The sequence below is a fragment of the Saccopteryx bilineata genome, chromosome 9 (genome assembly GCF_036850765.1).
Source record: "Saccopteryx bilineata isolate mSacBil1 chromosome 9, mSacBil1_pri_phased_curated, whole genome shotgun sequence".
In the NCBI taxonomy this organism is placed as follows: Eukaryota; Metazoa; Chordata; class Mammalia; order Chiroptera; family Emballonuridae; genus Saccopteryx; species Saccopteryx bilineata.
In genome coordinates, this window is record NC_089498.1 from 83299577 (window position 1) to 83316284 (window position 16708).

General features: G+C 51.6%; 1 protein-coding gene across 1 annotated transcript in view; it reads left to right on the forward strand.

Moving 5' to 3' along the window:
- The first annotated feature begins 13434 nt into the window (after window positions 1-13434).
- Window positions 13435-16708, forward strand: part of SH2D4B (SH2 domain containing 4B) — a 119649-nt gene continuing 116375 nt past the window's right edge. The window contains exons 1-2 of the mRNA XM_066242741.1: window positions 13435-14430; window positions 15246-16110. Coding sequence (XP_066098838.1) covers window positions 15927-16110 — 184 coding nt within the window. The 5' untranslated portion in view covers window positions 13435-14430; window positions 15246-15926. The remainder of the gene's footprint in view (window positions 14431-15245; window positions 16111-16708) is intronic.

The following is a 16708-nucleotide window of genomic DNA, read 5'->3' on the forward strand; positions in this document are numbered from 1 at the left end:
TGCTGTTGTTTTGGTGGTTTTTGTTTTGGATCCCATCAAGATGGCTTAAGCATCTCGGTGGTAAACTCGCTTCCAAGGGAACCAGGACAGGGTGTGGCGAGACATAACAGAAGAGCAGATGGTAAAGGCCGTCCATTGTTGACACAATAGGAAATAAATTTTATCAAGTGATTTTTTAGATTCTGTGAGCCACTTTCAGTTATGCTTTGCATGGCAGTTACACTGGTGTAAGGGGACTGGAGGCCGAGCGGAAATGTTATTTCAGGTTCTTCCTGTCCAGACCCAGGCTGTAGGATCCAGGCAGAATGGCGGGGCAACACTGTGCACGGACCTCAGACCTGTGGGCCTGTCTGTGGCAGGGTGAGTGGTGTGCCCACCGCACCAGGCGCCTCTGACTCAGCCTGCCCTGGCACAAGCTGGTGGCCCCAGACCCGCCCTGCCAGTGTGTGGGCACCAGCAGCTTCAGGACAGCTCCTGCTGTCCCATTTATCCCCACAGAGCAGGTGGGTAGACCCCTTGCAAGTCTTTTCATTGGGTCACAGCCCCTTTCATAGGCAAGTTTAGAGTTGGGTTTGTTTTCCAATTAGTTTATGCAACTTTTTGGCCATTTTTTATTGTCTCATCTGATGCTGAGTAGTTGGATGAGAATAGAAAAATAAGCCTAGGATTGGGAGGAGGGTCTTCAACAAACACGGGCTCTGTGCAGACTGCCCTCTGGTCACTCCCCACCCACCTCCTCTCCCTTGACCCCACACAAACCCCCATCCCCACCCTCTTGCCTGCCCCCTTTCCTTCCCAGGCAGCTTCCTGTCTGGGCTCTGTGCCCTTCCTCACCACAGCCTGCCACTCTTCTCCCCGACTGATGCTGTTCCCTGTCACCAGACTCGCCACCCTCCTTGGCCTCTGCCGTGCCTGATATTGGGCCACTCCTTCGCAGAGCCTTCCACTTCTGTGGCTCAGGCTTGCCCGATCCCTGCCCTCTCCCACCCGTCCTCGTCATGCCTCCAGCCACACTGCTGTTGCCCGGGTCGCCCGTGTTTAGGGGCTCCTGCTGTCCACGGGCCCGGGAGCCGGCAGGAAGATCACCTGCACTGTATGTGAGGAGCCCGTGTGAGAGTCCCCACATGCACAACAATAAAAGCGAATGGATCAAGAACCTTCCTGGAACACAGGAAAGCTCAGAATACCTAATGGTAAATAAACCCAGCTCTGAGGAGGTCTTTTTGTGCCCCAAATCTGAAACTTGGAGAAAGGTAAGTTAGTGCCAAAGTTTTGGAAACTATCCTGGAGGTTTGGTGCCACCAGCCCTGAATTCTGAGGCTCTGATCGGCTCCTGCTGAGCAAAACCAAGGCAGGGCAGCCGGAGAAGCAGTTCCTGGGGACCATCCTGTTCACTGGGCTCTGGCAGGCAACAGGCATTTATTTAAAGAAGGCCAGAGTGCTGATTCCTACCTCTGTACATAGATTGGTGTGCTGGGTTTTGTTTCAGGGGCCTTTGGAGCAGAGCAGGGTGTGGCCCCCAGAGATCTCAGCGCCACCCTGCACTGGAGGCCCTGGCTCTGGGCAGCAGGCGCACTGCTCTGCCAAACCAGAGGGCGCTCTGTGTGGCACGGTGAGAACTTGGATGCAGCCTTTCTCTAGGGGACACTTACTATGCAGGGCTGCCCCTGGGACAGTAATGGGCATGCATATGAGTGCAGGCCACTGCAGCCCTAGGGACCCCTGGGGGGTGCTCCTCAGAAGAGGAGGAGGGCCTCGAGTCATGGAGAAAGGGAGGGAGGGTCTGCTGCAGTAGTCCCAACACCCAGGGTCTGTCCTGGGGAGAGCCTGTCACCCAATGTCCAGTGCCCTCAGCTGTACCAGGTGAGTGGGGTGGCTGTGTGACCTTCCTACGTAGACCTTTTCTGTTCTGCGGTCATCCTCGGGGTCTGTCCTGGGGAGAGCCTGTCACCCAATGTCCAGTGCCCTCAGCTGTACCAGGTGAGTGGGGTGGCTGTGTGACCTTCCTACGTAGACCTTGTCTGTTCTGCGGTCATCCTCGGGTCTGTCCACAGGCCACAGAGTTTTCCGGTCGTCTGCCTCTGAGTTGTGCTAACCTGTCCCCCATGATGGAGCTTGTGTCTGTCATTCAAGAGGGTGCCACCTGCCCTTCCAGGGCACACTGGCCTCTTGTAGCACTGTCCTCATGCGTTTGGGTGTGCTCTCCAAAAGTCCGGAGACCTGTACACCCTTAGGGCCTTTCAGCTTCTTCTAAAGTCGGCATGACCTGGCTTTTCCTCCTCAAAGACTGCAGTAAAGGTATGTTCGTTCTGAAACTACTTTGGGGCTCTCCAGGGTGGCTCACAAAAACAAAACATAAAAAAACAAAATAAAGCCCTGCAGCGCACGCTGTTGATGGGGACTGTGGCACAACTTTGGGAGGAAGAAAAAGGTGAAGGTACTTGTGAGTGGGTACGATACCCGTGAGTGGGTACAATACCTGTAAATGGTGATGCTTCTAGTGAAATTAGCGGCTTTGGAGAAGGAGGAAGGACGCATTCTGGACGGGTCTGCAACAATTCTCCTCCCCTCCCCTCCCCTCCCCTCCCCCCCTCCCCTCCCCTCTCCTCCCCTGCCCTGCCCTCTTTGTCAGCAGGGACTCCTAAAGCATGGTTTAATAAGCACCAAAAGCCTGACCAGGTGGTGGTACAGTGGATTGAGCGTCGGACTAGGATGTGGAGGATCCAAGTTCGAGACTCGAGGTCGCCAGCTTGAGCATGGGTTCATCTGGTTTGAGCAAAGCTCACCAGCTTGGACCCCAGGTCGCTGGCTTGAGCAAGGGGTCACTCACTCTGCTGTAGCCCCACGGTCAAGGCACATATGAGAAAGCAATCAATGAACAACGAAAGTGCCGCAATGAAGAATTGATGCTTCTCATCTCTCCCTTCCTGCCTGTCTGTCCCTCTCTCTGACTCTCTGTCTCTATCAATAAAAATTAAAAAAACAAAACCCAAAATAAATTACCACCTTTGACTGTGATTTTATCACCTCAAATGACTTCTAAGTAAAAGTTTAAGCATAGGAGAGTTAAGTGTGTCTTCTGTTCCCAGAGGCAGCCACCATGAAGTACCCATCCAGAAAATGTCCATGCATGTTCACGTCTTTTTCCCACAGATGAGAATCACGTTTAACATAGTAGTCTACAATTCATTTTATTTCATGTGTGTCAGAACTGTTTCCATCAGTGCAGAGCCGTCCGCCATGCGTTTGCGCGGTCACGCTGTCCCTTGCGGACTGCCCCACATGAATGAACCTTGTTCTGTACGTGGGAGTATGTTTACAGACCCAGGTAACAGGAACCCCGTTCAAACTGGTCTGAACAATGAGGGGAGGTTTTTGGCTCCTGAAACTGGAAAGTCCAGAGGTGGGGTGAGTTTCAGGGCTGGTTTGATCTGAGTGGCTCAGTGACGCCAGCAGGATCTGGTTTCCTTCCTTGTCTGCTTTGCCTTTCACGGTGTCCCCCTCACTCAGGCCAGGGAGAGGAGACCCTCCATGGATGACCCCAGGCCTCGCTGAAGGGGATGGTGTGGTGGAGAAGCTCCGGAGGGAAGAGGCTCCTCAATCCCCACGTAGCAGGGAAACAGCTCCCTGCAGGTGGGATACTGGAGAGAATGCCAACAATACGTCAGGCTTCCGTTAATGGGTGTTTAGTTGCTGCCGTGTTTTGCTCTTACAAGCGCTTATAAAAACCCAATGGTATGTTATTACTGGGACCACTTCCTAGAAGTGTTTGTAAGGAAAACATGTTTTAAGAGTTCTCAGGAAGGTAAGTTGATATAGTAATGCTCAGGGTTGGGCCGTCGCTGGTGTGTGACAAGGGTGCCCAGAGCATCCCATGAATGGGTTAGTTCTGGGCCTGAGGGGTGGCAGGGAGGGGTGAGGTCCCTCCAGGGACTGGCCCCCTCCCTGTAGCCCCTAGCTGAGCCAGATGGGCAGGGGAGCCCAAGCTCTCTGCCTTTGCCTTGGGAGATGGCTGGTTCTGTGGGAACAGACTGGGTGGCATTCTCCTGCAAGTAGGGCAGACTCGAGATTCCATGCTGCCCTCAAAGTTGCACATGGAGGGAGCCTGGGCAGACACTAGGAGCCTGGCACCGGCCAGACTGGTTGCACCTGGGATGTGGCAGTTGTGACATCAGAAGGAGCCTCATCTCACTGAAGACCCCAGTGCCCTGCAATGGGGCGTTAGAGTCCAGACACCGCTCCGCCTGCCCCGATGGCTGTGTGCTGTTCCTGGGTTCAGGCGGCACCCGGGCTGATGGGCTCTACTTGCCTGCCTGGCCGCTTCCCTGGAGAGCCGGCTACATGGCACATGGCAGGGGGACCCCAGGAAAGTGGGGAAGGGGTCAGGGAGGTCTCAGCTCTGGGATTGCCTCCTTAGGGGGACAGGGATGGGACTGTTGTGGGACTGTCCATTTCCTCCGGTGCCAGGCAGATTCCTGTGTGTTGAGACCTGTGCCCGGCTGGGAAGAGTACTGAGCATGAGTTTGAGCTTGGGCTCAAAACGAAACACCCCGAATACCTTAAGTGCCTCTGTTTCTTCCTTCCTAAAGTGGAGGTAATTATCTTTAGTTCACAAGGGTTCCAGGAGTGTTTAGAGGAGTGTCAGTGAGAGTCTTGGTCAACTTGAAAGGTGGTATTGAATCCTCAGTCACCTTACTAGCCCTGTGGCCTTTGATAAGTTATTTAAACTCTTAGAGCCTTTTTCATAAAATGAGGTTAATAATACACTAATGTGGGGTGGTTTCAAGGGGTAAGCAAGGTGAGATGGGTAAGCATTTAACATAGGACCTGGTTACTTGGTACAGATCTCCAACAGCACTGCTAATAAAATCATTGAAGAGGTTTTATCAGTAGCTACCACTTTCCCCCAGGCTGAGCCGCTTGAGTTACATGTGACACAGTGCAAACTCCCACCGGGCTGAAATAACACCCGCTTCCCTGTCCTTTAGGAACAACTTTTGAGGTCTGTGGGAAGCTTCCCCAGCATGTGGATTTTAAGATTTGTTTTCTCTGTTGTAAGGGTGGGAGGTGTGAGAAGGGGCTGCTGCTTGCCTGGAGAGTGGATCCTGCAGGGAACCAACTCAACCTGAGGAGTTGCCCCTGGACCCCCCGAGGAAGCAGAGTGGCCCTCACCTGCCAAGGAGCCCAGGGCTGTCTATGTAGAGGCCAGCCGCAAGGATCCCGCAGAGGGGCCACTGCCTGCCTTTGAGCGGTCTGGGTGGGATGGTCTGTGGGAGAAAGGAGGTTAGTAAGAATGGGAAAGAGAAAAGGGTCTGGAAGCAGGCATTGCACGTGCTCTGCCACCTTCCGGGGAAAAAAATCTTTATGTCTGAAAACGTGCTGGAAGGGAAGTCAGCCAAGAAGTGCGGCTACATCGGGTTCTGTTGGAAGGCAGTGTGAGCCCAGCGACCTCACTTTGGTGGCCTTGGCCGGGGCTCGGGTTGCTGGCTCTACTGTGGATTCTTCGGGCACAGCAGCCTTTCAGCTGTAGTGGTGGTGGGGTGGGAGCATTGTGCTTTCTTTTAGTTTCATATCTGTTTTTCTTTTCTGTTTTTTACAATCCACACAGCTGAGGTCCAATATGAGAAGTGGAGCGGCCTCTGGGAGGAACTGAGCCTCTTGTCCCTGGATGTACACAGACCCCTCCTGCTGCTGGGGTTTTGGGGATGGGGCAGGGAGGGGGTTTGCTTTGCACGGACCATGGCAAGTCTTTCCTTCTCTGATGGGCAGCGGTTCTTTCTGTGCCCTCTGTTAGAGATGATGCCCTTTCCCCCCAAAAGGCATCATTTATAGAAATATTATACAGTATATGCATATGTCAAATATTTTATATAACTAATTAAATGAGAGCTGGTAAGACTCACACAGTTTAAAGGAGAAATCACAATGAACCTATGTTGAGTCAAGGAATGTTTGACTGCCTTTTTTATTTTCCTGGGGAAGAGGGGTCAATTAAGCCACATTGGGATATACTACATATATGTCCATAGACAAGAAGTATTTTGCATGAACTCTACAGCTTAGAGTAGAAGAGCTCACCGGCTGAATTCAGAATCAGGGCCAGATAAGTGGAGGGTGTGCTCTAAGCAATGTATCGTTTTCAACCAGACACACCCAGAATCTTGCTTCCTTGTCCAAATTTTCTTCCACTCCTGTCCATCTGGCAGAGGTCACTTTTTAAAATAGTGAGCTCGGAGGCTAATCTAGAGCAGCCACTTTCTCACTACAAAGTGGAGGCTGGGGGTAGGGCCTGCCAGGTGCCCTAGGGGAGGGGCAGCCCTTGTGGGAGGCGTCCCCAGAGCACCGGCTGCCCCTCAGTAAGGAATGGATGAAGGACTCGGGCTGTCTGCTGCCCGGAGAACCTGGTGTCAGCAAAGCTGCTTTAGACTGTTTCCCTGTCCACTCCCAGAGACACCTCAGTCGCTGGGTCCCAAATCGAATTTGTCTTCTCTTCCCCAACCCCAAATGTTACCCATACCCCATCCTGTTCCTTCCATCTTCCCAACCTTAGCCAAAGGCACCGCGATGCATCCACCCAATGGCCAGATTCAGGAGTGTGGGTATCACCTCGGCTCTGAGGACCAAATCAACTCCATAGGCAACAGAATATTAACTCACCTATTCTAAGAATTAAACCTTTCATCAAACCAAGAGATCCCAATGTTGCACTCCCTGGAAACCTGTCATGACAGTTTGGTGTCCCTCTCTCTTTTTTCCTTCTGAACCATTCCTGGATGACTTGATTGCAGTATGTGCATTCAAATCTCTTTTCCAAGACAAATGCATTTTGCAGTGAGTTGACCTTCCTTCTGTGGCTCTCGAAGCCATTCTGAGAAGCTCAGGGCGGGAGGACTTTGGTAGTATTCTCATATGAGAGCCTTACTGGAAGTTTGAAGAACCTGTAATAGAAGTTCTTCCATTAGGAAGTTCTAAGAAACTGGGGCAGTATTTCCATAGGAAAGAGAACCTGTAGTTGAAGCTCTCCCCCTGGCTGATGATCTTTGGTTGCCCCTGAGGCGGACATGGGGGCGAGCCCAGGGCTCCGCAGTGTGCCAGTACCTGGTCCAGGAGCCGGACACGCTTGGGTTCTCAGCTGCTGGCCGGGCAAGGGCACTGTTGCATGTTTCTAGTGGTCAGGACTGGGGGCTTGCTGGGGCTGGGTCCATGGTTTAGCTGGGATTGCAGCTGAGAGGAACAGTTGTAAACTGTCTGTAGTTGGTCCTGGGGAACGTGGGGGGTTTGGTGGTGATGCTCTGCCTGCCGGGGATGAGCCTCTTTGCCATCTGGGGCCTGGAGTTGCTTCCTGCCCTTAGAGTTAAGAATTAGTCCTGGGCTGAGCGGGTCAATCTGTTAGACTGCAGAGCGGCCTCATTCCGAGGGCATTCAGATGGAGTAGAACGGTTTTTAATTATCAGGGCTGGGGCTTCAGGAGAGGTTTATGGGGCCAAGGATGTGGGCGAGGGGAGGCCAGCTGTTCGTGTCAGACAGCTGAAGGAGAGGCGGCGGCCCGCTCTCTGCCCCGAGGACCCAGGGCTTCCTACTCCACTAGCTGTGTGCAGGCACACGGGTCTCCGCTTCCCAGGAGCAGGGGACTCCCCTCTAGAAAGTGCCTCTCTTCACTGTGTCACTGTCTCTTCACCATGAGGCTGAGAAAGAGGGGCTGGGCAGTGAGAAAGTGGACTGGTTGCATTCAGAGGGACCTGAGCCTGGGAGGACTTCCAGGAAGGGGCCTTAGAGATGGTCTGGCCCACGTGCCCCACCTTAGTGTTCCATTCTGGCCATCTCCGAGCATCCTTGGCAAGTTGAAGAGAGAGAGAGCCTAGCCACTGACCTGGTCAGGACATGTGGGTTGTGATGCTCTTAACTCACACAAGATTAAGTAAAAGAGAGTTGACCAGCTCCAGTGGCAGGGAGGGACAGGTCGTCCACAGAGGGACCAGGCCTTATGGACTAGAACGCACTTGACCCTGCCAGGGTGTTTCCATCGGCATCTGCCTCTTTGTGCACGTCGGCCCGTCTCTCCTACCTTGCACAGGCTGGTGCCAGCAGCCCTGAGATAGCACCTGTTTAGAAAATTAGCTGACTTCTTCTAGTGTTTCCCTATCAATGCCAGGTCTAAGCCTGTCTGGGACTCAGGACTTTCCCCTTTAAACCAGGGGAGTCTGGGAAGCTTGCTGGGCAGACAGAATCAGCTACCACAGCCCACCACCCCCATCTAATATTTTGATTAACCAAGTTAGTGAGGAGTCAGGTTCCTGATTAAGGAGCAGGAAAACAGAACTCACGTTGTCACCTACCGTGACATATAACTTGGCACACTCACTCAATGCTGACAGAAGCCCCTGAGCACTCTGATGACTTACGCAGATATAGAAGAAGTGAAGGAGTTGTGGAGACTGCCCAAGTAGTCAGACCCGCTGGCTGCAGCCCTGGGCTCTGAAGTTAAAACCATAAATGCATATGTTTGTGCTGTTGTCTCTTCATTTACAAATGTCGTTTACAAATGTCTAGAGACCCGTGCTCTCTGGAGGTACTCCGATCCCACCAATTCCATGGGGGCAAAAAGCCTAAGCCCTCCCATGAATTCTGCTAATTGCAGGGACTCATGTTCCTTGCAGCCCGTGTGCCTTCAACTTCTGTGCCCGTTAGTGGTCTCTGTTTTGTCCCTCCTGTGTTCTGGCAGAACTGGATAAACTTCACTTCCCTCCCACCCCCACATCCCCAAATAAGAAATCTACTTACAGCAAGTGTTTTGTGTATGATATCATTTCGGTGAATGTTTGGTGGGAATGTAAACTGGTGCAGGCACTCTGAAAAATAGTAAGGAGGTTCCTCAAAAAATTAGGAATAGAACTACCGTATGACCCCGCAACTTCGCTTCTGGGTATTTATCTGAAGGATACAAAAACTCTCATTTTAAAAGATATCTGCACCTCAGTGTTCAATGCAGCATTATTTACAATAGCCAAGACATGGAAGTAACCCAAATGTCCACTGATTGATGAATGGGTAAAGAAGATGTGTATGTATGCAATGGAATATGACTCAGTCTTAATAAAGGTGGAATCTTGCCATTTGCAACAACATGGTTGGATCTTGAGGATTTATGGTAAGTAAAGTAAGTCAGACAGAAAAAGACAAGTACTGTATGATGTCACTTATACTGGAATATGAAACAAACAAAAATAAACTCAGAGGCAGACAACAGATTGGTGGTTACCAGAGGGGAAGAAGGGTAGAGGGAGGGTGAAATGGGTAAAGGAGATGATTGCATGGTGAAGAATGGAAACTGGCCTTCGTGGTGAGCACATGGGGTATATACAGGTGCTGAGTTATAATGGTGCGTGCCTGAAACTTACGTTACAAACCAATTTTACCTCAATTAAAAAAAGGATTTGGGGCAGGGTGGTCTGCAGTTTCAGGTGGCAGCTCACCGTAGTTCAGCCTCCCATACATGCATGTCCAAACCTAGTAAGGTTTCTAGATCACGGGCCTTTCCTTTTAATAGAATCTGCTTAAGCCTGACTGGTGGTGGCATAGTGGATAGAGTGTTGACCGTGAACGCTGAGGTAGCCTGCTTGAAACCCTGAGGTCGCTGGCTTGAGCACGGGGTTATGGGCTTGAGTGTGGGATCATCGACATGATCCCAAGGTCAGCATCTTGAGCCCAAGGTCACTGGCTTGAGCAAGTGGTCACTGGTTCAGCTGGACTCCCTGGTCGAGGCACGTATGAGAAGCAATCAATGAACAACTAAAGTGAAGCAACTATGAATTGATGCTTCTCACTCTCCTCTCTTTTAAATCAGAATAAATAAATAATCTGCTTAATCTCCTTAGAGAGGAGTAGGGTTTAAAATATTCTTTTTCTTGATGCGTAAAACAGGGGTCATACTACACATAATATTTTACAGGTTACCTTCCCCCTTAGTAATAGTGTGAGCACCCTCTTATACTAACAAATATTCTTTTCTAATGGCTGTGGAGCATTTTATCCTACAGATGTGCCATGATTTATTCACCTAAACCCTGTTTATTGAACCCATCAATTATTTTGAAATGTTCACTATTGTGACTAGGTTGTGGTAATTACTCTTACATATGCCACAGAACCCACAGAGACCACGACCACTGAGGACGTCCTAGTAGGATTCCAGGTAACAGGAGAGGGTCTAGTCAGTTGTTCCTGCTCTGCTCGTTGAATGACTAGCCATCCTTCCCCTTGCTCCCTGATATTAATCGCCACTTTGAGCAAATGCTAAATAATTACATATGTACTTGGATCTGTGTCTAGGCTTTCTCACTTCAATCTGCCTGTGCTTGTGTCAGAACTAAAATGTTTGATTTTGTGTGTTTGAATACTGGCAATAGTGTTCAATTTTCCTCATTATTTTCTAGGCTGTTCTCATCTGTTAATTCTTTTGGCTAACTTGGGAATCATTTTATCAAGCCTGTTCCCCACTTCCCAATTAATTTTCAGGTTTGGCTTGAAATTGTATCAAATGTTTAAGGTAATTTGAGATTTTATTATTTATGTATTGATGCTGAACAATTCCTCGGAAGTTTAGCAGCTTAAGACTACCTAGCTATGTTCTGAGGGGTTATAGCAACCGCTTTGCAGGGTGGTTCTGGCGCAGTCCCCCTTGTGAGGGTTCGGTGAATCTCCTGGCCGGGGCTGCAGCCTCACTTGCCTAGGCCCTCTGCCTGCCTCACTCACGTGACTGCTGGCAGGAGGCTGTAGTTCCTCGCCCCGTGGGTCTCAGACATGGTTTTCCCGGAGTGAATGAAGAGAGGAGAGAGAAAGTGAGAGAGCACGAGAAAGAACCCAAAGGGGAAACAAAAATGTCTTTTATTGCCTGGTCTCAAAGATGACAGATCATCACTTCTGGAATATCCCACTGACCACACAGACCAACTCTGATATGAGTAATGTGGCCACACAAGGTCATGAATACCATGGCAGGGATTCCCGAAGGCCTCTTGGGGGCTCACGAACACAGATGAGTTGAACACTAGCCGTAGATCTTCCCAGTTGTGAATGTGCTGTGTTCCTGTACCTACTTACATCCCACGTATGCTTTCAGTGAAGACTTTTATTTTTCTTAACGTAGGTCCCCACACTGTTAAACTCTTTCCCAGTATTTCATAGCTGGTTCCTACTGTGAACGGGATCTTTTTCACCTTGTATTTTCTAAGTAATTGTTGCACTCATACAGGGACACCATTGATTTTTATGGCCGTAATTTTTCAGTAGAGCTTAACTGGTGACAAGCCAGAAACTACTCTAGACTTTCACTGAGCCCTTGGATTGCAAAACTGAGACCAGGCAAGATCCTAAATGTGCTCTTGGGAGCAGCTTCCCCAGGTGACTATGTACAGGGGAGGTGGCAAATGTAAGAAGAGCCTTCCTGTAGCTCAATGGTCCCCAACCCCCGGGCCGCGGACCAGTACCAGTCCGCAGAGAAAGAATAAATAACTTACATTATTTCCGTTTTATTTATATTTAAGTCTGAGCGATGTTTTTTTTATTTTTTTTTATTTTAAAGATTTTTTTAAAATTTATTTTAGAGAGGAGAGAGAAAGGGAGAGAGAGACACAGAGAGGGAGAGAGAGAGGAGAGAGAGACAGAGAGAGAAGGTGGGGAGGAGCTGGAAGCATCAACTCCCATATGTGCCTTGACCAGGCAAACCCAGGGTTTTGAACCGGCGACCTCAGCATTTCCAGGTCGACGCTTTATCCACTGCGCCACCACAGGTCAGGCGAGATGTTTTATTTTTAAAAAATGACCAGATTCCCTCTGTTACATCCGTCTAAGACTCACTCTTGACGCTTGTCTCGGTCACGTGATACATTTATCTGTCCCACCCTAAAGGCCGGTCCGTGAAAATATTTTCTGACATTAAACCTGTCCGTGGCCCAAAAAAGGTTGGGGACCACTGCTGTAGCTGATCCTTACGTGATGGCTGTGCCAAGGCATTTCCAAGGCCAAGGTGATGGAGTTCTCTGGCCAACATTTGATCCTGTCTTTGAGGTTAGTGTAGGAGAGAACAGCCATGGCAGGCAGCCTCTGCCTGTCCACCTAGTGTCCCACAGAGTCAGCCCATCTGCCTGTGACTGGTTCTGCCTCCAGCAGAATCCTGCTCTGGATGCCTCCCCAATTTGTACAGGGCTCTCATCAATTCCACCTGGAAAATTCCTCCATTCATTCTCTTTTCTGCTAGGTGCTTATGTAGCACCTGCTTTATGCCAAGCAGTGTTCTAGGTCCTGAAGGCATCAGTGGAAACCTGCCCTTGTGTCGCTTGTTATCTACTAAGGAGACATAGACAGAAATACAGATGAGTAAGTAAAATGATTATTTTACAGTATCATTGTAAAATTGATAAAGGAAAAGAGCAGAATAAGGAGTCTCAGAAGTATAGGGAGCTAAAAGTTTGAGCCAAGACCTGAAGGAGGCGAGTGAGCCATGTGAAATCCCATGAGTGTCAGGAAGAAGAAACAACTGGTATAAGTAAGGCCCTGGGGAGGGACAGTGTCCTGGTTCCAGGTGTGTCTGCAGAAAGCCAAGGAGACTGGCAGGATGGAGCTAGTGATGGAGGGTGAGTGCTGAGGGGCTCTCTGAGGTGGGGGCAGATCACCGGTTCCTGTAAAGGCTTTGCCTCTGAATAAAGGGGAACCATGGTAAGATTTTTAGCAAAGAATGACATGATCTGAGTTTAAAACGGATTTTAGGTGGAAGCAGTGACACCTGACAGGAGGCTCTGGGATGAGGAATGTTCCCCAAGTCTGCGCTCCTTGATTACCCCTAGCTACTCCCCTATGTAAGCATCACCTCTGTTGTTGACTTTGGCCAAAGTTTGTCTACTGTTTTCCCTGCTGCCTGCTCTTCCTGACTCCTCTTGAAGCCAACACCAGAGCTGCAGAGAAACTCCTCCAAGCCCTTCTCCAGCTTCTGACCTCTGGTGACAGACTAGCCTCCCAGGCTAGGGACGCCTGGCTTTGCCTGCACCTGTCCCGCTCTGGGCATGGGTGCTGGTATGGACAAGGCTGTGCCCGCTGCCCACCAGCACTGACTTCTAGAGGGCAATATTTTGGAGTCACATTTTTAAAGGACTTTTGAAATACAATTTATTTCTTCATATGGATTATGTATCTTACTGCCTAAAACAATAGCGTTGTCTAAAGTGGCCACCCTCCCCATATCCAGAAGAAAGCAAAACCCATGTGCGTTCTTCCATATGTTCTTCGTCTGCACAGAATAGACACAGAATTTAAAAAATGCACTGCACTGTGCACAGTATTCAGCACGTCTCCTTTTCATTGCATCTGCCGTGGCTATCTTCCCTCGCCAAAGCAGACGTGGCAACTGCACCCTCCTTTATCACAGGTGTCATGGTCCGTCCTCAGCAGCCCCCGACGCCACAGAGGGGACTTTCAGGTTGTGTACCGTCACTTGCACGGTATTGTGTGTGCGCAGTCCTGCCCCAGAAAAAATTGCGCTGGCATGCAAAATTAAACACAACACATAGGCCAATGGAAAATAGAAACAAAATAAAACCAGTGGGGAGGCGGCAGAAACCTACATCTGAACATCCCAGGGTACCTGGCCTCTCTTCAGTCACCAGGTACTCTCCCGATGGAACCGCCGCGGGCTCCTTTCGTGCGTGGGCCCTGCCGGGGAAGTCCGGGGCATTGGCAGTCACTGTGTCCCGCTGCTCTCAAATCTCGGAACGTCCCCACGCGGTGCGCTTAGCCAGGGTGCCCTACACGCAGGTTGTCCTTTTCCTCTGGGCCGCCAGGCGGCGCCCCAGGCCGGGCCGAGCGACTTGCTCCGCCAGGTGGGCGCTGGCGGGCGGGCGCCAGCAGGGGGCGGTGTCACCCGGCCGGCAGCTCCCGGCCGTGCCCGCTGCAGCGAGTCTGCGAAGAACGGTCCGGCCGGCGCCAGGTGCGCGCGGCGCCTGGCCCTTTCCCCACTGCCCCCGGGTTTCCCCCTGCGGCACACAACCGGAGGTCCTTCCTGTCTGGCTACTGCCCACTTCCCCGAACAGTGTCACCACCGCAAGGGTGACACGATCACCGCTCCGCCGGGACGCAGGATCTCACACCACACGCTTTCTGCCTGCTCCGGCCACGGCGCGCAGCGCCCTCCCGCCCTCCGCGCTGCGTATGCGGCTGGGGGCCCAGAAAGAAGGGAGGAAGTCGCCGCCAGCAGCTCTCTTCGTGTTCCTTCTCTCCTGTCTCCTCTTCGGGCCCGGCTCCCACCCAGCCACGCAGAGGGCACGAAAGAGAACAGATGTGTGGGAGACGAGAGGAGGCTGTAGAGGGTTCTGGGTCTAAGAACCTGAGAGGGACCAGGACGCCCGGTGGGGGACGAGGGGTAGTTGCTGAAAGTGTGAGGTGAGGAGGACAGAGAAGAGGGCGTGGTGGGACAGAGTCCAGGGCCACAGTGCTGCTTGGCAGGAGCCTCCTGTGGAAGCGCCAGGGTATGGGTCACGCTGGGACAAGCCACTAGATGGCGGGGAGGGGCAGCCTGCCCCTCTTGCTTAAAGTGCATCTGAGCCTCCTTAATTTTTCTTCCTGTCACCTGTGTTCCAGCACTCTTGAGTGCCTGATCCACCTTTGGTCCTCATGGGGTGAACTGGGACATGAAGATCAGCGATGCAACCAGGCCACAATGCCAAATGCCAAATCCTGTTTATTTTCTCCTGGTTGGGTTACATTTTTAAACCCTCAAAAGATTCATAGTTGCCATTGGATGTCAAATTTGAAAATTGGGTCCAGTCCCAGTGTAGCAGCTTATTGATTGGGTAGCCATAGCCACGCCACTTACACCTCTGAACCCCAGTTTCCTTATCTGAATACAAGGGCAGCTGTGAGGAGCTCAGAGCACCTATTAGGCTGGGTTTTTGGTCTCAGCAACAGCAGCTCCTACCTATCTGAAAGCCAACTGGGTCCGTCTGTCCAGGGTGCTTCCAATTCTGCTCACAGAGAAGATGCAACAAACAACAGAAAGATCAGTGACAGCAAGCAGAATGGACGGCTATTGAAAGCACATGCATGGCTTTAGAACCTCCTTACAGGGAAAGGGGAGAGGATGTCTGCCTCCTCCTGTCCTTGAACTCCACAATAAAGCTCCTTTAGTTAGCCCTCCTGATGGCATTTTATTTTCTTTCTTGGCTATAATACAGAAGGAAGCTCTTTCTTCCCCTCAGGCAGAGTTTTAAAAGCATTACCTCAGGATGCCAGATGTCCTGGAGAAGAAGGGAGGAAATGTGGAGCGTGACGGGACGACAGAGGAGCCGGAGGCTGCTGGCTGGCTGCTCTGGCCTGTTTGAAATTGGCTCAAAAGACATGGAATCAGTCGGCAAAGCTGCCTCCTCCTCCTCCTCCTCTTACCTGCGGAGGAGAGATCGGTTCCTGGCTGGCCGGGGCAGTGTCATCGATACAGCTGGTGTCATCGTTACCTTCCACTAACAGATCACTCGACACCTGTGGCCCAGACAGGGCTGTGCCTGGGCATTGTCCCTTGGAGCTGAAGGCTTTGACCCTCCGCATTGTCCCTGAACCTCAAGGAAAGCCGAGATACAGGCACGGCTGGGATGCGATGCTTGGTCACCCAGCAGAAGGACGAGGTTGTTCCTGGTGCCTGCGTCCCCTTGTAGGGTCCCCGCTGCCTCTTGGCTTCCTGCTACCTTGCCCCTGCTGCCGTTCTGGGCAGAGGAGACGAATTTGTTCCTTCCGGGGAGCTGAGACAGAATGACGATGCTGGACAGAGAAGGGGCTCTTGGAGTGGCCCTGGAGTGAGGAGCCAGGCTGAGGAGTAGGCTGGCGTGTCCCACCTGTCCGGGTTTGCCGGCTGGCTGCCCTTCTGGCGTGTGCATCCAGGTGGCACCATGCTGCAGCAGATCCTGTACGATGGGTACCTCGACCCTGAGCTCCTCGGAGAGCTCAGTGATGTGCAGAAGCACATTCTCTTCTACAAAATGCGAGAGGAACAGCTGCGGCGCTGGCGGGAGCGCGAGGCTTGGGAGGCCCTGGCCCAGGCGGAGGGCCTCAGGCCCCCGAAGGTCAAGCGAGGTATGTGCTGGGGAGTTACACGGGGTCCGGTTGTTGATGCCAGGCTACGTTCTTCTTTAAAATGGGCCCTGGCATGATGCGGGGTTGGAGCTTGAAACCCTTGTTCCATGAGTGTCTGTTCCCATTAGCATGAACCTCTAGTTTTTGACTAGATCTGTAGGGCTCCAAGGCTGCAGACGGGGCTACCCAGAGGGTATGATGGTGTTGAGGAATGGGACTTGCTTTGTCTGTGGGAAGCTCGAGTTCTGGGAGGCCTGAATTCTGGGTGGACACCAGTGAGGTCTCAGATTGTCTTAGACACAGTTGGTGATTGCCTGGGGATGAAGAACCATATTCTTGACCCTCATTCGTGGTTCTGGGACAGAGGCCAGGTGCAACCAAGATGCGCAGTTGCTCCCTGCCTTGTGTGGGCAGCACAGGGGTTCTCAGTGAGGGCCAACACCGGACAGTTTCCCGCCTCCCTGACCTCATGTGAGAGTGTGCTCCAGTGGGCATCTGGGGAGGGCGTGTCAGGGAATTTCCTGCACAATAAGTAACCAGCCCCAAGTGGCAGTGGCAAGGGCCCAACCTTCATTTTAGTTGGCTTACCTGCTCTCAT